The sequence below is a fragment of the Macaca thibetana genome, chromosome 1 (assembly GCF_024542745.1).
Source record: "Macaca thibetana thibetana isolate TM-01 chromosome 1, ASM2454274v1, whole genome shotgun sequence".
In the NCBI taxonomy this organism is placed as follows: Eukaryota; Metazoa; Chordata; class Mammalia; order Primates; family Cercopithecidae; genus Macaca; species Macaca thibetana.
The window spans coordinates 53,029,989-53,052,459 of NC_065578.1; the positions used below are offsets into that span (position 1 = coordinate 53,029,989).

General features: G+C 40.6%; 2 protein-coding genes and 1 non-coding gene across 3 annotated transcripts in view; 2 read left to right on the top strand and 1 right to left on the bottom strand.

The window, feature by feature from the left end:
* The window catches only part of MRPL37 (mitochondrial ribosomal protein L37), a 911,410-nt gene that overhangs the window by 480,702 nt on the left and 408,237 nt on the right, over window positions 1–22,471 (top strand). The gene's annotated exons all lie outside the window — the stretch shown is intronic.
* NDC1 (NDC1 transmembrane nucleoporin) overlaps window positions 1–22,471 on the bottom strand; it is a 67,616-nt gene that overhangs the window by 24,684 nt on the left and 20,461 nt on the right. The window contains exons 7-14 of the mRNA XM_050803088.1: window positions 19,039–19,090; window positions 17,009–17,144; window positions 15,775–15,867; window positions 13,610–13,691; window positions 10,672–10,827; window positions 6,589–6,834; window positions 6,378–6,493; window positions 2,918–2,968 (exon numbers count right to left, since the gene is read on the bottom strand). Coding sequence (XP_050659045.1) covers window positions 2,918–2,968; window positions 6,378–6,493; window positions 6,589–6,834; window positions 10,672–10,827; window positions 13,610–13,691; window positions 15,775–15,867; window positions 17,009–17,144; window positions 19,039–19,090 — 932 coding nt within the window. The remainder of the gene's footprint in view (window positions 1–2,917; window positions 2,969–6,377; window positions 6,494–6,588; window positions 6,835–10,671; window positions 10,828–13,609; window positions 13,692–15,774; window positions 15,868–17,008; window positions 17,145–19,038; window positions 19,091–22,471) is intronic.
* LOC126944878 (U6 spliceosomal RNA) lies at window positions 19,620–19,723 on the top strand. The gene has a single exon (XR_007722215.1). It is a non-coding gene; the product is annotated as a U6 spliceosomal RNA (small nuclear RNA).

Below are 22,471 nucleotides of genomic sequence, written 5' to 3' on the forward strand. Positions count from 1 at the left end.
CAGCCTAGGCGACAAGAGCGAAACTCCATCTCAAAAAAAATAAATAAATAAATAAATAAATAAAAAATAAAAATAAAAAAATTGGTCAGGCGCAGTGGCTCACGTCAGTAATCCCAGCACTTTGGGAGGCCAAGGAGGGCCAATAACCTGAGGTCAGGAGTTTGAGACCAGCCTGGCCAACGTGGTAAAACTCCATCTCTACTAAAAATACAAAAAATTAGCCCACGTGGTGGCGCATGCCTGTAGTCCCAGACACTTGGGAGGCTGCAGTGGGAGAATTGCTTGAATCCAGGAGGCAAAGGCTGTAGTGAGTCAAGATCGCGCTACTGCACTCCAGCCTGGGCGACAGAACAAGACTTCACCTCAAAAAAAAAAAAAAAACAAAATAAAGACAACAACAAAACTGCCTACTTGTTATCGCTCTTAAATTGTCTACCTTCAACCCCACTCAAAGAAAAACCACCTAACCTTCGTTTAAAAAATGTTTTTATTTGTACAAATTATGGAGTACATGTGAAATTTCGTTACATATATATAATGCATGACGATCAAGTCACGGCATTTTGGGTATCCATCACCTGAGTATAATACGTTTTTGTGAACTGTAATCATCCTACTCTGGTATCAAACACTGGATTTATTCCTTCTATCTATCTGTGTATTTATACCTTTTAACCTACTTCTCTCCACCCTCCTCCTACCCTCTCTACCCATCCTTCCCAGTCTCTGTTATCTTTCCATTCTACTCCCATGTCATCAAATTTTTTAGCTTCCATATGTAAGAACATGCAATATTTATCTTTCTGTGCCTGACTTATTTCACTTAAGATTATGATGTCCAGCCAGGCGCAGTGGTTCACACCTTTAATCCCAGCACTTCGGGAGGCCGAGGCAGGAGGATCATGATGGCAAAAGATCGAGACCATCCTGGCTAACATGGTGAAACCCCATCTCTACTAAAAATACAAAAAATTAGCCAGGGGTGGTGGCGGACGCCTGTAGTCCCAGCTACTTGGGAGGCTGAGGCAGGAGAATGGAGTGAACCCAGGAGGCGGAGCTTGCAGTGAGCCAAGATCGTGCCACTGCACTCCAGCCTGGGTGACACAGCAAGACTCCATCTCAAAAAAAAAAAAAAAAAAATTATGATGTCCAATTCTATCCATGTTGCTGCAAATGACATGATTTCACGCTGCCTAACCTTCTTTAACATACCACCATGGAATAGGGTGGAACAATTTGTCCATTTTAACAAATGCTGTCTTTGGTTATTTACCCAATGAAGCCTATTAAGTACCATATAACAAGCCTATTAAGTTACATTTTTTAACATCAAATAGCAGCACTGTCTATAATTTATCATATAATAGATCCACTTGCAAAACTGTGATCAAAATTAGCCTTTCACTTTCAAGAAAACAGGAGATCTTGGTCACCATGTGGTCTGCCACTTACTGTCTCTGTGCCTTAGGCTAGCTACCTGACTCCTCTGAGCCCACCATCACACCTGGCTACTTTTTATCTGTAAAATGAATACATATCTTTTTTTTTTTTTTGAGACGAAGTCTTGCTCTGTTGCCCGGGATGGAGTGCAGTGGCCGCATCTCAGCTCACTGCAAGCTCCGCCTCCCAGGTTTACGCCATTCTCCTGCCTCAGCCTCCCGTGTAGCTGGGACTATAGGCGCCTGCCACCTTGCCCAGCTAGTTTTTTGTATTTTTTATTGGAGACGGGGTTTCACCGTGTTAGCCAGGATGGTCTCGATCTCCTGACCTCGCGATCCGCCCATCTCGGCCTCCCAAAGTGCTGGGATTACAGGCTTGAGCCACCGCGCCCGGCATGAATACATATCTCACAGGAATGCTGTTAGAATTAAATGAGGGAACTGAAGCGAAAACAGAGTATGGCACACATAAGACACTCACGGTGAGTTATTTTCCCCTTCTTTTAAAATCAAGCACTGAAGTAAAACTTCAGACAAACTCTCTTCCTTTTGGTGGAAGACAAGACACCTTCCTCTAATGGGTAGCCCAGAGTGGATTATTTTTTGGTAAAGGTTAATGGCTAGTTGGGTGGATCGTCCCTTCCACCATAGTGGAAAAGCAGTTTCAAGCCCCTGAAATGACTGTGTTATGTGTTATCTATACTCTATCAGGGTTGCTTAGACCTCTTTTTCCACCAGAGTATGACTCCCAAATAATAAATATAACAGATGCCAATATAAACTTTCACTTGAAGGTATTAATGGAGTAAGTGTGACATTAGATAATACTGCAATATCTGCAGAAAGAGAGGCTAGATTTTAAAAACTAAAAAAAAAAATTCTTTCTCCTACATAAGGGCAAAGGTTTTGCACATCAAACGATTAAAGACACAATAGCCACAGCCAGCAAAAACAGGAATGAATCTTTAGCTTCTACAACTAAGATTTTCTCTCCTGTGGCAGCTGGAACAGCGGATACACAAGTTGGGGAGTCATTTCATGTGTGGTCTGAATTATAACTTTTTATTCATCATAAATTTAACACCTGTGATATCATCATCTCTCTTTTGAACACCAAACTGGTCACAAAGATGCTTGTAGGACATGAGTCAAGAAGCACCAGATAGTCACACAAATTTGTTCACTTTGTGAAGATCCAGACAGCAGGAAGGGGTCCATGTTGCCTATCAACACAAAGCTGCCAGCAGCCAAGAGACTGGAGAGGCAACTAGACAGTCAAGCTTCGGAAGCCACTGAAGTGAGATGTGTGTCTAGGGCAACTATTGTTAAAACGGAGGTTCAGTGAAGCACTATGCAAAGCTGCCTGGCTTGATAGGATTAAGCTATAAAATATTTACAAGTCAGATCCTATCTGCTACTTTATTTCATATTTCATTTCCTCCCTCCCCATTCCCAACGCTATAACCACATATTCTTACCTTACTGAAAAAATACATTATCAGCACCCGTTTTGACAAGAAATTCTTAACCTGAGTTGGAAAAAAGGAAGAATTAACACATTTACCTTTTAAATTCTATTCTAATATAACACATTTCCTAGTTCTTCCAGACACTAACTTAAATAAAAAAATGAAACACTTCACATCTTGTGGGCAAAGAATACTTAGATACGCCATGTAATTAAATACCTTTGTACTATAAATTAGATAACCAAGATGAGCCAACTAACCTAAACTGTATTCCCATGTATACACATTTAACCCCCAAATTAAAGGCCTGACATTTAAAAAAAAAAAAAAATTCTAAGTGATTTTGGTGAAATTTTTTTCTTTTTTTTTTATTTCAGAAACAGGGTCTCGCTTTGTCACCCAGGCTGGAGTGCAGTTATATGATCACAGCTTACTGCCACCTCAAATTCCTGGGCTCAACAGATTGTCCCACCTCAGCCTCCTGGGTAGCTGGGACTACAGGCATACCACCATGCCTAGTTAATTTTTAAATGTTTTTGTACAGACAGGGTCTCACCATCTTGCCCAGGCTGGTCTCAAACTCCTGGGCTCAAGCAGTCCTCTCACCTCAGCCTCCCAAAGTGCTAGGATTACAGACTGGAGATATTTTTCAAGGCCATATTATTTCTCAATTCTCTATAACTGTCCTGCCCTTTAACCTCTTAATACCCCAAAAAAGAGAATCTTTCTCTCACAGGGAAAAAAAAATCTTGTTTTTTGAGACAGGGTGTCACTCTATCACCCAGGCTGGAGTGCAGTGGCATATTCATAGCTCACTGCAACCTCTGCTTTCTGGGCTCAGGTGATTCTCCTACCTTAGCCTCCCAAGTAGCTAGGACTACAGGAATGCACCACCACGCCCAGCTAATTTTTGTAGTTTTAGTAGAGATGGAGTTTTGCCATGTTGCCCATGCTGGTCTCAAATTCCCGGGCTCAAGCAATGCTCCCACTTTGGCATCGCAAAGTGCTGAGATTACAGGAAAAAAAATATCTTAAGACACAAAGTAGTTTTCTACTAGTTGACAATCCCGGGGGAAAAAATGTTCTTAGTATCAGCTAAAAGCTAACCGAACTAACTTAAAAGTGAATCTGCTCCTACCATACTCTCACCCAAAGCTGCACGACTAGTCAGAAGGCTGCAGTAAGCAGCACATGTCTGGTTGGGTAAAAGTGACACAGCAGTACTAATGGCATATAAAGCCATATGGGATCCTGAAGTTTATAAAATGCCTTTAACCATTAATTCCCTATTAATAAAGTCATTCCATCAGCAAACATGTTATAATTTCTCCCGACTGGGCATGGTGGCTCGCCCCTGTAATTCCAACACTTTATGAGGCTCGGGCAGGATGACTGCTTGAGGCCAAGAGTTTGAGATCAGCCTGGGCAACATAGCAAGACTGTGTCTCTACAAAAAACAAAAATTTAAAAAATTAGCCAGGCATGGTGGCATGCACCTGTAGTCCCAGCTACTCAGGAGGCTGAGGTGGGAAGATCACTTGAGCCCGGGAGTTCAAGGCTGCAGTGTAGCCATGACCATACCACTGCACTCCAGCCTGAGCAAAAGACAGACCAAGAACCCATCTCAAAATTTTTAAAAAGTTCCTTGACCCCTCAATTCCTCACAGCTATTGCCCCATTTTTCTGCTCCACTTACAACAAACTCCTTGAAAAATGTGGCTTTTCTTGTGGTCTCCAATTCATCTACCAATCTCTCCTGAACTCATGCATTTTGGCTTTTGTCCGCACTACTCCAGCCAACAGCTCTTGTCAAGGACTCAGTGACCTCCACATTTCTAGCTCAACAGTTAATTCTTAGCTCCCGCCCAGGCTACCCATCAGCAGCATCTGATACTTCCACCTCCTCCTCCTTGAAACTCTTTCTTTCCTTGGTTTTCTACCCACCTCAGAGGCTGCTCCTCAGTCTCCATGCTATTCTTCATCTCCCAGACCTTTAGTCATTGGAGGGCCCCTTTCTTCGATATCTCTTTTCTTCTGTATTTCATTCAAGAGTTTGCATCGAGTCTCATGGCTTTGAATACTATCTATACTCTAAAAACTTCCAAAGTTACATTTCTAGTCCACAACTTTCCCCTACACTACTGCTATATGCCTAATTTCTTACTCGGTATTTTCACCTGGTTGTCTCATAGGTATCTCAAAATTGGCATCTCCAAAATCAAACTCCTGATTTCCCTCCCCTCACCTCTATCAAATTTCCTTCTCCAGAAACATCAGTAAATTCCAACTCAATAAATTGCAACTATATTATTCCAGATCTTCAGGCCAAAATCTTTAACAGTTAACACTATTTCTAGTATACACCACAACCAAACCATAAGCTAATCCTATTCCATCTACTTTAAAATACATACCTAGACCTTGACCACATCTTACAGCCCCCACCACAACCACTCTGCTCACAGATACCACCATCTCCCACTAGATTACTGCAACAGCCTTAACTGGGCTTCCACACCTACCTTGCAAGAGTTTAGTGCCAACACAGCCCCTAGAGTAGCACTTTCAAAATGTAAGTTACATCATATCATTCTTGTGGGCAAGACCACACAGTGGCTTTCCATCCCACTCAGAGATGAAGCCAGTCTTTACTACAGCCGACGGACCCAGTGAGCCCTGGGTGTCTGTTACATTTCTGATCTTATCACCCACTTACTACTCTCCTCTCACTTACTCTGCTCCAGCCACACTGGTATCCACATTGTTCTTCACACAAGCCAAGTCCATTCCCATCTCAGATCCATTGGGCTGCTCCCTGCTCTCCCTTCAGGTCTCTGATCAATCATTGCCTTATCAGTGAGACTTCCCCTTATCACTCCACATAAAATGATACCCACTCCCCTAGGAACTCTCTGTCTTCCTTGCTCTATTTTTCTAGATAAGACTTAAGACATTTCAAATGTCTTCCTTCTTATGCATATTTTCCATATCTTGAATATGACCTATTGAGATGCATCTTACAGTCAATAATAGCATGTCATGGTTTAAGGTATCATTTTTTTCTTAATAGTACATAAGTCTTACAATTAATGATATTTTATATTTCAGAGAAACAGAATATAATACATTTGCTTACTCACTGATTTCCCCTCACTCGAATGTAAATATTACGTGGGCAAGGACTCTGTTTTGTTTGCTTTTTTCCCAGTGCCTAAAAGCATACCTTGGATATATAAAGAACTCAAATATTTCTTACATGAAATAATTCACAGATTATCAGGTTAAGCCATATGAAATTACAATGTGTATAGCTCAAACCAGTCAAATATTGGCTGTTTCATTTGAGTCAACTTAATACATGAAGCATCAAGAGAAAAACCCTTATTATTCCTGATGACTTACTCATGTGAGATCCCTAACGTTCTCAATTTTACATGCAAATATACATCCTATAACCATATCATCCTACCTGTTCACATTTATTCTGAATCCATGAATAAATCACACTGGGCTGTCTCGTTGTCTTACCCTCAGCACTAATAGAGGTAGATGGAGAAGGATTAGAAAATTCAGTCATTTGCTGATCTATTTTTAAAAAAGAAAAGGCAAGATAAGAACTTAGGCTGTCTGATACTCTGCAACTATGACATTTAAAATCTTAGAAAATATATAATTCTCACCAGAAGCTGATGTCCATAATCTTGGCCCCCTTCTTATTAGCTGAGGACTTTGTGGTGACCCATAGCAAGTGTTTACATCAAAAATTCCAGCCATCCGATTCATTACACTAGAGCCAAATGGGGTCCCAAGGGGACTCACAACATCAGGTGTAGACAATTTTGAAGAAAACAGTGATGTTTTAACTAATGGTGGCACTGAAGGCCGAAGCATCTGGCTAGATTTTGGTGTCTGAAAAGTAGTTTCTTCTGTAAAAGAACAGATCCAGTGCTGAAGAGGCAATCTGATCCAAGCGGGCTAGAAGCAATGCTTTCAAATTTTACACATACCAAATTTTTGTTTAACGCATTTACCCAAAGCTCAGTAGATTGTTTCCATTTAGGATTACAGTCTCAAGATTCAGATTTTACTACTGCAATTCAAGCTCCACTCAAAGAGCTTTATACATCTTCTTCTGTCAGACTGATATAGTCTCTCTTGTTTTTTTTTCCCCCTCCATGAATATCTTCATCTTCAAGGTCAGTTTATCTAACTTTAAGCAATTTTGAATGAACTCATCAATTCACATTTTATTTCTAATTGGCAACTTTAATTACTGCATTAGAATCCATCCAGTTTTACTGCATTACTATTTTAAGTATTACTTGACTGAACAAACAAATCTATATTGTGAACATATACAGGAAAAAAATATTAACCTTACCCCATTTTCTCCAAAGTTTTTTCCTTTCCTTTCCTTTTTCTTTTTCTTTTCTTTTATTTGAGTCAGGATCTTGCTCTGTAGCCCAGACGCAGTGCAGTGGTATAATCTCGGCTCACTGCAGCCTCAAATTCCAGGGCTCCAGCGATCCTCCCACCTCAGCTTCCTGAGTAGCTAGGACTACAGGCACACGCTGCCATGCCTGGCTAATTTTTTAACTTTTTGTAGAGACAGTTTCGCCATGTTTCCCAGGTTGGTCTTGAACTCCTAGGCTCAAGGAATCCTCCTGCACTGGCCTCCCAAAATGCTAGAATTACAGGCATGAGCCACCACACCTGGCCTGAAAGTTCTTTCAAGTTAACAAAAGTCACACCAAAGGCTAATTTGCCCAGAATATCTATAAATCTGATCTGTAAACAACTTTTTCAAAAGTCATCTTATGATTCTCCAATTTAGTAATAGAGTCTGTTATACAAAAACAAAGGAACTTTTCTTGCCACTCCAGCACAAACCACAAAAACAAATACACTGCATTAGGATTCCGATTCCATCTTCTTTTTTTTTTTTTTTTTTGAGATGGAGTCTCACTCTATGGCCAGGCTGGAGTGCTGTGGGTGGCACAATCTTGGCTCACTGCAACTTCCGACTCCCTGGTTCAAGTGAATCTCCTGCCTCAGCCTCACAAGTAGCTGGGGATACAGGCACGCACAACCATGTCCAGCTAATTTTTGTATTTTTTAGTAGAGACGGGGTCTCACCATGTTGGCCAGGATGGTTTTAACCTCCTGACCTCATGATCTGCCCGCCTCAGCCTCCCAAAGTGCTGAGATTACAGATGTGAGCCATCTTGCCCAGCTGGATTCCATCTTAATAAAACCACCATAAGAAATATAAGAAATTAAACATCCCAAATACCAAATTTTCGTTATACGACTTTTCTCTTTTTTTTATTTTTCTTAAGAAGGAGTCTCATTCTGTTGCCCAGGCTGGAGTGCAGTGGCATGATCTCGGCTCACTGCAACCTACACCTCCCGGGTTCAAGTGATTCTCCTGCCTCAGCCTCCTGAGTTGCTGGGACTATAAGTGTGCAACAACACCACAGCCAGCTAATTTTTATATTTTTAGTAGAGACGGTGTTTCGCCATATTGGCCAGGTTGGTCTCAAACTCCTGACCTCAAGTGATCTGCCTGCTTCGGCCTCCCGTAGTGCTGGCTGGAATTAACAGGCGTAAGCCACCACAACTGGCCCATTATATGACTTTTTAGAAGTTAATGGAAATTAGAAATCTTTGAAAAATCAATTTAAAAATAAGACTGGGGCTGGGCGCGGTGGCTCAAGCCTGTAATCCCAGCACTTTGGGAGGCCGAGATGGGCAGATCACGAGGTCAGGAGATCGAGACCATCCTGGCTAACATGGTGAAACTCCATCTCTATTAAAAAAAATACAAAAAAACTAGCTGGGCGAGGTGGTGGTTGCCTGTAGTCCCAGCTACTCGGGAGGCTGAGGCAGGAGAATGGCGTAAACCCGGGAGGCGGAGCTTGCAGTGAGCTGAGATCCGGCCACTGCACTCCAGCCTGGATGACAGAGTGAGACTCCGTCTCAAAAAAAAAAAAAAAAATTAAGACTGGAGTTTTTAAGAGTTTTACAATTATTCCTCCAAATATGGCTGAGTGATGGTATATGACAAAAACTTACAATAATGAATGCTCCATATTTGGTCAGACTCATGATCTACCCAACTCAGAATTACAATGATCTTTCTAACATGCTAATTTGATGGAACTAGCCTATTCAAAGTTCTCCAATGGCTCCATATCCCTATGGAATAAAATCTAAATTTTTTTTTGTTGCAAACAAGGCTTCCTTTCATCATCAAACATCATCTTACCCAATCGGACTCCTTTTGGACAGATTTCCTTTTGGCAGTTATATTGCATCATTATTTGTGTGCCTTCCACTAAAAGGTCAGATCCAAGAGTGTTTTTCATCTGTGATTCCCTGGCTTCCAGCACACTGCTTGGTATGCAGTAGGAATTCAATAAGTATTTGTTGAATAGAGGAATGCTGATCTGAAAGTTGATTAACATCTGAAACACTCTCAAACCTTTCAAAATCTGACATGTGTGAATTTATTTAAATCATTTTTCATATGTAATCTATTTGTTTTGGGGCTATGACCCCACCAGAGTAATGACTTTGAAACTCGATGAGTTTGCTTTGATCCATATAGTGATTTTTAAGTATCAAGATTAGTTGCCAATGTTTAAAAACTAAAAGATTTCACCTCAAAATTTTGAGATTTCAGCCTTCTCTTTTTCAAAAAGACCGGAAGTTCACAAATGGGATCCAAAGTCCCATACGGGAACAATGAAGCAGGGCTAACCAACAGCTTCCCCCTTCAGATGAAGCCCGTCCTTGCAGGTTCACCACTGACCTCACCCAGCCAGTTTCATCCATTTTCACTAAATGCCTGGCTCCAAAACACGTGAAACATTAAGTCCTTTTATCAGTCTTACATTCACAGGTATCTTCTACTTAAGGGATCTGGTGAACAAGACAGGTTCCTCCACCTCTACTTCCTCTCAGCTTTTGTCTTTTAAATGGAGGGGGTACTAACATTATGCCCCACTCCCAAATCACCCAATCGTCTCAGCTGCTCTTCTCTGGGACAGCAACTTTTTGTCTCTGGGCTACTGCAACCAGAACAACATCGAATATTATCTGCGAAAATTCACTTGGCTTTGTACTAAAGTAAGCTGAAGTCTCCTATTTAATAGCCATCATTTTGGTAGTGTTTTTAATGCTAACACCACACTGAACTTAATTTGTTTGAAATTTACCAACGAAAAACTGCACATACTTAGAGTGTACAACGTGATGTCTTGGGCTTAATTTTTTCAATCTGCAATGATACCCAGGTCTTTTTTTTGGTTCAATATGAGATGCCATGTTGGATCAATTTTCCCTAAAAATATACACCTCACACTCATATATGTATCCTTAGATTAACTACGGTCATCTCTCCCTTTTCTTTTTGAGACAGAGTCTCCCTGTGTCGCCAGGCTGGAGTGCAGTGATGCAATCTCAGCTCACTGCAAACTCCGCCTCCCCAGTTCAACCGATTCTCCTGCCTCAGCCTCCTGAGTAGCTGGGACTAAAGGCACATGCCACCACGCCCAGCTAATTTTTGTATTTTTAGTAGAGACGGGGTTTCACCATGTTGGCCAGGATGGTCTCAATCTCTTGACCTTGTGATCCGCCCACCTCGGCCTCCCAAAGTTCTGGGATTATAGGCATGAGCCACCGCACCCAGTGTACTACGGACATCTTTCTTAGGAAATAAAATGTAAATGTTTTCCCCTCTTAGTAGTCCTAGGGATTACCTGGAGAATTTAATTTCTTAGGTTCCACTGGGTAAGATGAAGACACTCTCCCATTCGTAGCTGCAGCTTCTTGATAGAGAACCAGTTTCTGAGTCATACCATTTAAAAGATTCAAACACTCCCTTGAAATGGCTGTCCAATTGTGGGGATGTCCACCTAGGAGGTCCAAACACCAGCTTTTAAAATGTAAATAATCTTATATTCTCCTCTTGAAGTGGGGGAAAAGGTCAGTAAGAAATTCTACTTTACGCTTTGCATCAGGACCCACTTTTCTTAGTGAAGCTACTGTTTATACTCATGACATCTAATACACAGCAGGAGTTCAATGAATATTTGGATGAATTAAGTTTCCCAAAAGTCTACAAGCAAAACCTTGCTATTTTACTATTTTACCACATACATACCAAAAAAAAAGAAAAAGAAAAAAAACCTCTCAAATTGGTCGCTAAAATAAAGCCAAACACTAGATCACAGGTTGAGTGAGAAAGACCAGGGTTACCTCACTAGCAGTATTAAACAGACTGCTATGACTGTGAACAATGAACTAAGACAATGAACACTAGGATGTCCAATGAGATGCACCTCCATGGTCCCCAGTGACCTCTAAACTGTTGTGTCTGACCCCTGGGCTTCCTTACATTTTCATGTATATAATAGCCCCTATTTGCTGTTACATCTGTGAGAATGACTCATTAATAATGATCACACTTCACACTCAGAGAGCTTACAGATCTATTATCTTATTATTTAACTTAAACTACTGCGTCCTATTCCTTTAAAAATTCCCTTATTTCTCATAGGAGATCTTTGTCTCCTAGAGTTATTATATAAAAATCAAGCAAGGTTCATTATGCATAAATAGCAGAGAAGTCCACTGAAAACTGGCTTCCCTATCCTATGTGCCAAATGATCATTCCCTCTTCACTTGGATCTCTCCTTAAATACTCCCTGCACTGCACAACTCAGAAGGAATACCACTTCACCTACAAACACACACGCATAATACTCTATCACTAGGCCTCAGGATATTTTGTACTACTGTAATTTGGGTACACTAGGAACTGTGTAACCATCCAATTAAATTTTTGTTTGTTTGTTTTTGTGATGGAATCTTGCTCTGTTGCCCAGGCTGGAGTGCAGTGGTGGGATCTCAGCTCACTGCAACCTCTGCCTCTAGAGTTCAAGCAATTCTCCTGCCTCAGCCTCCCGAGTAGCTGGGATTATAGGTGTGCAACACCAAGCCCAGCTAATTTTTGTATTTTTAATACAGACAGGGTTTCACCATGTTGAAACTCCTGACCTCAGATGATGCTCCTGCCTCAGCATCTCAAAGTGCTGGGATTACAGATGTGAGCCGCACCCAGCCAATTAAATTTTACTATGTGCTAGAATGCACACTCTCTGGCAGAGCAAATGCCACCCTTTTACGGTTTACCTGAATCTCTGGTAAAAAACATTTAGAGTATAGAATTCCTAGGTTAACTCAAATCTGATAGAAAAGCATTGTTATAGCTAATTTTCCACAGTATCAGTTCTGGGTTTCTCATGCTACTAAAAGGAGAGTGGTTCCAGTCAATTATATTTTTATATAACTGGATTTTATTTCCATGTAACATTTAACTGTAGAAGGTTTATTATCCGGTGTTTTATCTGGTAATTCGCAAGCTTGGCAAAATAATGAAGAAATCATTAAAAAGAAGATGGAAAGCTGGATGGGTGTACTGGCTCACACCTGTAATTCTAACACTTTGGGAGGCCAAGGCAGGAGAATTGCTTGACCCCAGGAGTTCAAGGTCAGCCTGGGAAACACGGCAAGACCGTGTTTCAACAAAACTTTAAAAAAAATTAGCGAGGTGTGGTGGTGCACACCTGGTGTGCACCTATAATACCAGCTACTTGAAAAGCTGAGGTGAGAAGATATGAGCCCAGGAGTTTGAGGTTATAGTGAGCTGTGATCATGACACTGTACTCCAGTCTGGTGATATAGTGAGACTCTGTCTCTTAAAAAAACAAAAGAAAAGTTACCCAGGTTCTGTTTCCCACCGGTGCCTGGGACTGGACTGTTTTCCCTCCAGGAACAACAGAGAACTGGCAAAGTCACAGTCTTGAACAACATGGCAAGAACAGTGGATAAGTGTTTCAGAGTTGCTGAGAGCATCCTTGAGCCACCATCAAATCTAGTTTCTTCCTAATTTTTTTTTAAAGGGAGGCAGAGTAGCATAGCAGAAGGAGGAGTCCCTGTACATGGAGCCAAATGACAGGACTCTTACTCCAATTCTGACATTAACTTTATTTAAGCCAATCTCTGAGACTTAAATCTCCCATCTAGAGATTAGATCACCTAATTTTTAAGATCCTTCATAGCATTAAAAGTTCTAGAATTCTTTTTTGGGGTGGAGAGGGGGACAGGGTCTCACTTTGTCACCCAGGCTAGAGTGCAGTGGCGCAATCTTGGCTTACTGCAGCCTCAACCTCCTGGGCTCAAGCAATCCTCCCAGCTCAGCTCCCCAAGTAGCTGGGACTACAGGCACATGCTACCACGCTGGGCTAATTTTTTGTATTTTTTGTAGAGAAAGGGTCTCACCATGTTGCCCAGGCTGTTCTCAATTTCCTAAGCTCAAGTAATCCACCTACCTTGGCCTCCCAAAGTGCTAGGATTACAGAGGTGAGCCACCACGCCCAGCCAAACTTTCAGAATTCTTAAACTGTATTTTTCTGCCCTAAAATTGTCAATGTACTGCATAATTTCTTCAGGTTAAGGAAATGAAGGAGCTGAAGGAAATAAACGCTTAAGTTGTGTAAGATTTAATTCAATACTTCATTTAATGGACTCACCGACGTCTGATATTTTATTAAATACATCATTCTCACCAAAAACTTGAAGTGAATTACTTTCTACACACATATGCCTAATCAGGTCTATTACTTTTAGCAATACCTGGTTGGCTGAGGCTAAAAACTTCTTGTCTTCGTGAAGGAGAATATTGAGAAAGCAACATCAGGTCCTGCAAGGCTAAATACTAAAAGGGGGAAAAAACATATATTATTTAATTTTTTTAACCTCTATATAAAATCTAACTGGGTTCATCATTATATATCCAAGAGGAAATTAATTAAACTTTTTCATGAAAAAAAAAAATCTCAGAACCACAACCTTCCTTTCTAGACTTTCAGAACTTTCCTGCCTCTACCCTCCCTACCTACAACAAGTTCCAGCTACAAGGAACTACAGAATTCTCTGTGCTCTTTCCTATCTCTGTGGTAGGAAACTGAAACATCACTTCCTCCTGGAACTTTCCCTGGTTTCCCTCACACAAACATACACTCACATAGCTCTCGACCATGGCACTAACATCATGTATCGTAATTGAATGTTTATTGTCTCATCTGATTCCACCCACCAAACTGTGCGGCCCACAAAAAATGGAAAATCTTGCTACCACATCCAAAGGCAGTGCCTAGCACGTGACACATATTAATTTTTTTTTCTTTTTTTTCTTCTTTTTGAGACAAAGTCTTACACTGTTGCCCAGGCTGGAGTGCAGTGGCGTGATCTCGGCTCACTGCAAGCTCCACCTTCCGGGTTCAAACGATTCTCCTGCCTCAGCCTCCCAAGTGGCTGGGACAACAGGCACGTACCAGCACACCCAACTGATTTTTATATTTTTAGTAGAGATGGGGTTTCACCACGTTGGCCAGGCTGCTCTCGAACTCCTGACCTCAAGTGATCCACCTGTCTTGGCCTCCCAAAGTGCTAGGATTACAGGCATGAGACACCACGCCCACCTGCCCTATCACTTTTTTTTTCTTTACTGAAAATTTTCATCTTTTCCCAGGCAAATCTCTTTACTCACCCTTCAAGACACCATCCCTCTCTGAAGTTTTCTTTTATTGGTCCCAAGCAGAGTAAGAGGTCCCAATGTACTTGCCACAGTACATTTTAATTATTTTGGGTGTCTGTATTTTCCACTAGGCTGTGCTATGTCTTATTCATCATTCTACCAAAAACAACTAGCAGAGACTGATGTACCATCAAATAAATATTTGGTAAATAACCAAATGAGTAACTAATACTTTTAAGTTTCTCTAACAAATTAGTTATAATTAGTATTTAAAAGTAATTCAATTCATTTCCTTATTTGTTTATACATTTTTTTTAGAGTGTGATCAAAACTGGGTTCTAACTACTTTCTTTTAGCATTTCTGTTTGTTTGTTTAGAGATGAGGTCTCACTCTGTCACCCAGGCTAAAATGCAGTAGCAGGATCACAGCTCACTGCAGTCTCCAACTCTTAAGCTCAAGGAATGCACCTGCCTCCACCTCTCAAGTAGCTGGGACCACAGGCATGTACCACCATGCCATTCAACTAATTTTTTAATTTTTGTTGAGATGAGGTCTCCCTATGTTTTCCAAGCTGGTCTTGAACTCCTGGGCTCGAGTGATCCTCTCACCTCAGCCTCCCAAGTGCTGAACACCACACTCGGCCTCTTTTAGCTCTTTCTAAAGGACCTTTTAACAGGATCACACATATTGTAGATCTAGCTTAAAATTTCAACTTGCAAATTCAATCGAAACCATTTATGCTTACTTAGATTGATTTGTAAAATTACTGCAATTTCTTTAAATTCTTGATTGTAAGTAGTTTTAGGATCATTACCAGCAATTCATACTTAAGGAGAGTTCACCGAATATCTATACATTACTAAGCACTATCTTTGATCACAAAAGCCAACTAATACTACAAGAGTGAAAGTTTTGATCCAGTGATCAAAAAATCAATAATGTTTTGTTATGCTATCATAAACTGTTTGTGAGAAGTTAATGTAGATGACTGCACATCACTGTATTTTATGCTTGGAAATATTCTGCTTCTGAATATAGAATTAACTAGCTTACACACATAGACTGTACTGTGCACCTGCATTTTAGTCACTTGGAATGAAAATTGAAAAAACAGCATTAGCAAGTAGGTGATTTTTATTATACCAGTACAAGAATATTATAGGCCCTCAAAAAATACAACTACTTAAATATGCTAAATATTAAGTTTATTGAATAAAGTTAGAGATAACTGTGTGAAGATATGAAACACAGTTTTGGTACCTTTATGATGGGGGGAGGATTGCTATTTAACACTTTCGGAAGGCACTCATCTGACCCTTCTGCAAATGGTGGTTGAACAGGAAACACATGAGCCTATCAAATATAATTAAAAACCAAAAATGATTATTTTCATGATCATCTTACATTCAATAAGCATGCACAAATTAAAATTTCTTATAAAAATAGACAGCACAACCAAACTGACATATTTTGTGCTCCTTGCAAAGACAGGTTAAAGTTACATAAACCCAAACACACCATTTTTTTTTAATGTTACTTTCCCAACTTTACTAGACTCTGGTTCTGAATAACAAAAACCAATTTCACAAACAAGGATTCTCTGAAGCCACTGAAGAATACAAACCTACACAGATGGTAAAATAAAACAGAAACACTGATTTTCTAAGACAAACACTTGGATGACAAAAACAATGTAATTCTCAATCACTTAAAAAGATTTCTGTGGGAATTATCCAGAAGCTCACCTCAATTTCCAAAATCATTTCTTTAATATAAATGTTAAAACTTCCCTTCAGAAAACAAATATCTTGGCTGGGTGTGGTGGCTCACGCCTCTAATCCTAGCACTTTAAGAGGCTGAGGGCAGATCACTTTGAGGTCAGGAGTTCGGGACCAGCCTGGCCAACATGGTAAAACCCTGTCTCTACTAAAATTCAAAAAAAATTAGCCGGGCATGGTGGCACACGCCTGTAGTCCCAGCTACTCGGGAAGCTGAGGTGGGAGAATCACTTGAACCCGGGAGGCAGATATTGCAGTGAGCCAAGATCAGGCCACTGCCCTCCAGCCTGGGTGACAGAGTGAGACGCTATCGCAAAAAAAAAAAAAAAAAAACAACTTACTGCCGCATATTTAAATATTTTAATAGTAGCTGTGCCAATGACATGGAAAATTAATTTAAAATTCAAATCCATTTAGTATGTACTCAGTAGAGAAATGGAAGCCCCCAGAAGACAACTAGGATATCAATAAAGCATAGTGGCAGTCCATTCAGTTTAATTTCCAAAAATTAAGTGAATATCCACACTGTTCCTCTGAAAAAAAAATACCACATAAATGGTGGTTACAAATGATATGGCCCCAATAGTCTCAGAAGAGAGACCAAAAATCAACTTAGGGAAATCGTTTTGGGCGTGCTGATCAGTGTGCTCTGCTAAAAATCAACTGTGCACTCCAAAACACAGAAGTATTAACAAAAAGTATTTTTAAAAACATACCTCTGTGGCATAGATTTTGAAGAGTATCCATGAGATATACCAAGTCATCAGGAGAAAGACACCACACAGCCAGACATGGTAGAGTAGTGAGAGATTTAAGAGGCCACTCACTGTGTCAAGTGGCCTATGAACCTGCCTGTGAACACAGAAATTACTATTAATCCTCTAGGAAAAATGCAATCTAAATATTAACACACTGAAGTCTCCACACTGAGACACAAATATTATTTCTAAATAACAATGTTGACAGACAGACTCCTCTCCTTTGGTACCCTTGTAGAGCTCTTTCCCTAATACTTTCTATAAGGTACATGAGGGAGCTTTAAGGAAAGCACAGACCTAAATCGGGACTACAGTTTCTCGTGTTAAAAATCTTCAATGACTTTTACTACGAAGGAAGAACGAGCTAAGCTTATAAGCCTTACTATGAGCAGCTGGATAAAAGATTATTATTGTTGCTTTGTAGTCTAATACCGCAAAACCATTAAACATGACTAGTACCTCTCCTGGACCAGATTTCAGCTTTATCCTTATGCCCTATAAACCACAGATTTGCAGTCATTAAAAGCACATGCTCCTAAACAATGTTAAAGCAATTTAAGATACTCTGTTAGAATGCTAAGTAAAGCTAATGCTGCCATCTTTCCAAAACTTTGACTAGATCAATTGGCAAAGTTATTATAATCCTACAACCAGCACTGTGAAAACCAGGATTGGAACCTGACTGCCATTTCTAAGTGTTGTGATTAGGTAAATCACTCCACCCATCCCATCCTCGGTTTCCTCATCCATATAACAGTGGCATAATCTCTTCATTCTTCCTCTTAATCCTATCACAATTTTTAAAACAGCTTACATTAGGAGTGCCCAATACAGTGCTTGACATTCACTGGGGGAGTCAACCAATGATGAAGTTATTTTTAACTTCTAAGTAAACATTTATTGAGGCCCTGACATAAATGAAGGACAGAATATCAGGCACTCAGCCATACCCACAAAACGTTTTTTGAGTGCAAAGAAGAAAAAAAATTGTTAAATTTCTATCAAATGCCATTATTACTTTTCTCTTTCCATTTCACCTAGTTTAAAATCTGGACTAAAACAATAAATGACTCATGCATTTGGTTTCATGCCTAGCAATTAAGCAGAAGACAAAACTGAATTTTGCCTAGAAACTTTGAAAAGTGAGAAACCATAATATCTCTTAAATACCATGCATGTCAATATTCCCACTCCCTAAAACTGCTATTAGTGAATTTCATATATGAAACAAAAACCCTTACAATGGAATACACAATAAGAACACCAAGAGAAACTGACTTTTATTCAGCAAATACAACAGATTAAACCTTTATGTGCAAAGTGCATAGAGGATAACCAGAACAATATACACCATTGCTGTCACTCAACTGCCACTTGTGACCTTCAACTAATCACCTGACCTTGCTCAATTTTGGTTTCCTCACAGGCTAAATTAGAACAATGCCACAGCATTGGTATATATCATGAGACACCAGAGAACGAATGATTGTTGGGGAGAAAAAGCAGAGGACTGGACCATGCAACTCGAGAAATCCACTTTTGTATAGTATAAAAGCTGCATCTAAGAACAATTATCATTGCTTACTTCTGCAGACAACTGGGTGAGTGGAGACAGAGGAGGAGACTTTTTCATTTTATACCCTATTATTACTATTTTCTTTTTGAGACAGGGTCTCGCTCTATTGCCTAGGCTGGAGTGCAGTGGCACAATTATAGCTCACTGCATCCTTGAACTCCTGGGCTCAAGCAACCCTCCTGCCTCAACCTCCCAAGTATCTGGGACTACAGGCATGTACCACCATGTCCTGCTAATTTTACCCTTTTATACACCTTTGGAATTTTAAACCATATAAACTATATGTATTCAAAAATGAATACAATTTTTTAAAAAATGTTAAAGGCAAAATCTAAACAAAATATCTGGAAAATAGCTAACATCTAAGAGAATGGAAACAGAGTTAAAATTAGACTTTTTATGTATCACTTACTCATCTATGTGAAGGTTCATAGCAGTGCTAATCCAAGCTTTGGGAATATAGCCTGAGGGGAAAAAATACCAAGCTATGAACATAAAAAGTTATAAAACAAGTTTTAGTCAAGCTTTAGAATATAAGGTCAATGACATGGCCACATAAACACCAAGACCTCAGTCAAAATGTTAGACTGATTAGGAATTGACAGTAGGAAAGACAGTACTTACTAACACAGGCAGTCTTTGCTTTGTACAGTTCTGATATACACACATTTCAGTTACCACGGTTTAGTTAAAAAATACCAGTCACCCAAAAATATAGTTCAAACTCTAGTTACTGTGGTATATTAACTATAAGTGACTGCATATAGCACTTTTAACTTTTCAGTATGCAAATCAGTATGTAGATAACAGATGCGCACTATAATCTGTGACCCAATCCCATCAGTTCTCTCAAGGTCTGTTGCTGATTGGTCACTTGGATCCGTTATTCAGTACGGACACGGACAGCAAAGCATGTAGTTGTGTTGCCTCCTTGTTTCCCATAATAAATCCAAATGATACTTTTAAAAAATGAATAGCTAAAACAGGAAAGTAGTGCTTGCTTCAGTAGCACATATACTAAAATCAGAATGATAGAGGGATTAGCATAACCCCCGCACAAGGATGACATGCAAATTCATGAAGCCTTCCATTAAAAAAAAAATGGTTTTAATAAAAAAAAAGAAACTGGTAAAAAAAAAAAAAAAAATCAAAGTGCAACAAAGAAATGAAAAGTGATAATGCTGAAGACGAAATTTGAATTGAACATAAATGAAGTTATAAGAGAAAAAGCAAATCATGGAAATGATCATAGTCACTAAATTAGCCCAAATATACAACTCTAGAGGAACAACCAGGCTGACTGTATGTAGTAGGTTAATACATTACAATGAGGCTGGGCATGATGGCTCATGCCTATAATCCCAGTACTCTGGGAGGCCAAAGTGGGAGGATCACTTGAGGCCAAGAGTTCAAGACTAGCCTGGGCAACACAGCAAGACCCCATCTCTAAAAGAAAAGAGCCACTACCAATCATCATGACAGATGGGTGGCAGGACTAGATTGCAGCTCCACACAGGGCAGCTTGCAGAAGCTCGTGTTGTGATTTTTAGCTCCAGATCGACTGCAAGAACAAACCAGCAATCCCAAGAGGACCAACCCACAGACTCTCTGAAGGAAGCGGACTGCTCCTGAGGAACCAGGAAACACCCCAAATACTGTGAGTGCCCCAACTGTGGAAGTGGAAAAGGAAGACCCTCCTCTCCTGAACACACAACCCCACTGGAGAAGCTGAAGGTCTGTTTGCGGGAGAAGTTTCTGACCTTACCTGGAGTTGAACCAATTTAGAGAGTCAAGAGAAATACAGGGGTAGAGGAAGCAGCAGAAAGGCCCTGGGAGCTCGCTGCGTTCCCTAGCAGGCCATTCCTGCCTGGCACCACAGGGTTTCATCGGATGGGTGACCAGAGGAGCAGGGGGTAAAACTCCACAGGGGGAAGGAAATCTCCAGCTGAACTCTGTAACAATTTGAACGGGGCAAGAAGCCTCCTGGCCAGCACCTGGGGAAGGGGGCAAATCTAACACAGGTGGGCAAGAACCAAGCTCTTTTCTCTCCCAGCTGGGAGGCGGGTAGCCCAGGGCAAGTTTTCAAGCCCATCTCACCCTCCATCTGGAAACAGACTCAGGGCTGTTGTGGGGCAGTGGGAGTGAGACTGGCCCTTTGGTTTGCATGGGACCTGGGTGAGGCCTGTGACTGCCAGCTTTCCCCCACTTCCCTGACAGTCTGCATGACTTGGCAGAGGCAGCCATAATCCTCCTAGGTACACAACTCCAGTGACCTGGGAATCTAACCCCCATCCCCCACAGCAGCTGCAGCAAAACCTGACCAAGGAGTGTTTGAGCCCACCCCCACCTGATGGTCCTTCCCTACCGGAATACAAAGGACATATAATCTCAGGAGTTCTAGGGCCCCACCCACTGCCAGTCCCTCTCCATACTACTACAGCTGAGGTTTTCTGGAAAGCGCCACCTCCTGGCAGGAGGCCCAACCAGCACAAAAGTAGAGCATTAAACCACCAAAGCTAAGAACCCTCATGGAGTCTGCTGCACCCCCTCACCACCTTCACTGGAACAGGTGCTGGTATCCATGGCTGAGAGACCCAGAAACAGTTCACATCACAGGACGCTGTACAGACAACCCCCAGTATCAGCCCAGGGACTGGTAGACTCACTGGGTGGCTAGACCCAGAAGAGAAACAACAATCACTGCAGTTCGGCTCATAGGAAGCCACATCCATAGGAAAAAGAGGAGAGTACTGCATCAAAGGAACACCTCGTGGGACAAAAGAATATGAACAACAGCCTTCAGCCCTAGACCTTCCCTCTGACAGAGCCTACCCAAATGAGAAGGAACCAGAAAACCAACCCTGGTAATATGACAAAACAAGGCTCTTCTACACCCCCAAAAAATCACTAGTTCACCTGTAATGGGTCCAAACCAAGAAGAAATTCCTGACTTAACCTGAAAAAGAATTTAGGAGGTTAGTTATTAGGCTAATCAGGGAGGGACTAGAGAAAGGTGAAGCCCATTGCAAGGAAAGCCAAAAAATGATACAAGAAGTGAAGGGAGAAATATTCATAGAAATAGATAGCTTAAAGAAAAAACAATCAAAAATTCAGGAAACTTTGGACACACTTTTAGAAATGTGAAATGCTCTGGAAAGTCTCAGCAATAGAACTGAACAAGTAGAAAGAAATTCAGAGCTTGAAGACAAGATCATCAAATTAACCCAATCCAACAAAGACAAAGAAAAAAAGAATAGGAAAATATGGACAAGGTCTCTAAGAAGTCTGGGATTATGTTAAGCGACCAAACTTAAGGATAATCGGTGTTCTTGAGGAAGAAGAGAATTCTAAAACCTTGGAAAACATTATTTGGGGGAATAATCAAAGAAAATTTCCCTGGCCTTGCTAGACCTAGACATCCAAATACAAGAAGCACAAAGAACACCTGAAAGTCGGATTTTGTTTAAATTATTACGTGTTGCTAACAAGATTAATGTTTTCACCTTGCACTATTCGTGATACTAAATAATAAACTGCATTTTTGTGCTTAACAGTCATGTTAATAAATGCCACAAGTTTCCTTTACCAACAAAATATTTACATTATATTAGTATTGAGTTACGAGTTATAAAAAGGAGTATGTCATTTCTAGACAAAGTAATGACCAAATGATGCACGGTATTTTTTCTTTTTTAAAAAAAGAATGCATTTGTTTTTAATTGTGGTAAAAAACCTATAACATAAAATTTACCATCTTAGGCCGGGCGTGGTGGCTCAAGACTGTAATCCTAGCACTTTGGGAGGCAGAAGTGGGCGGATCACCTGAGGTCAAGAGTTTAAGACCA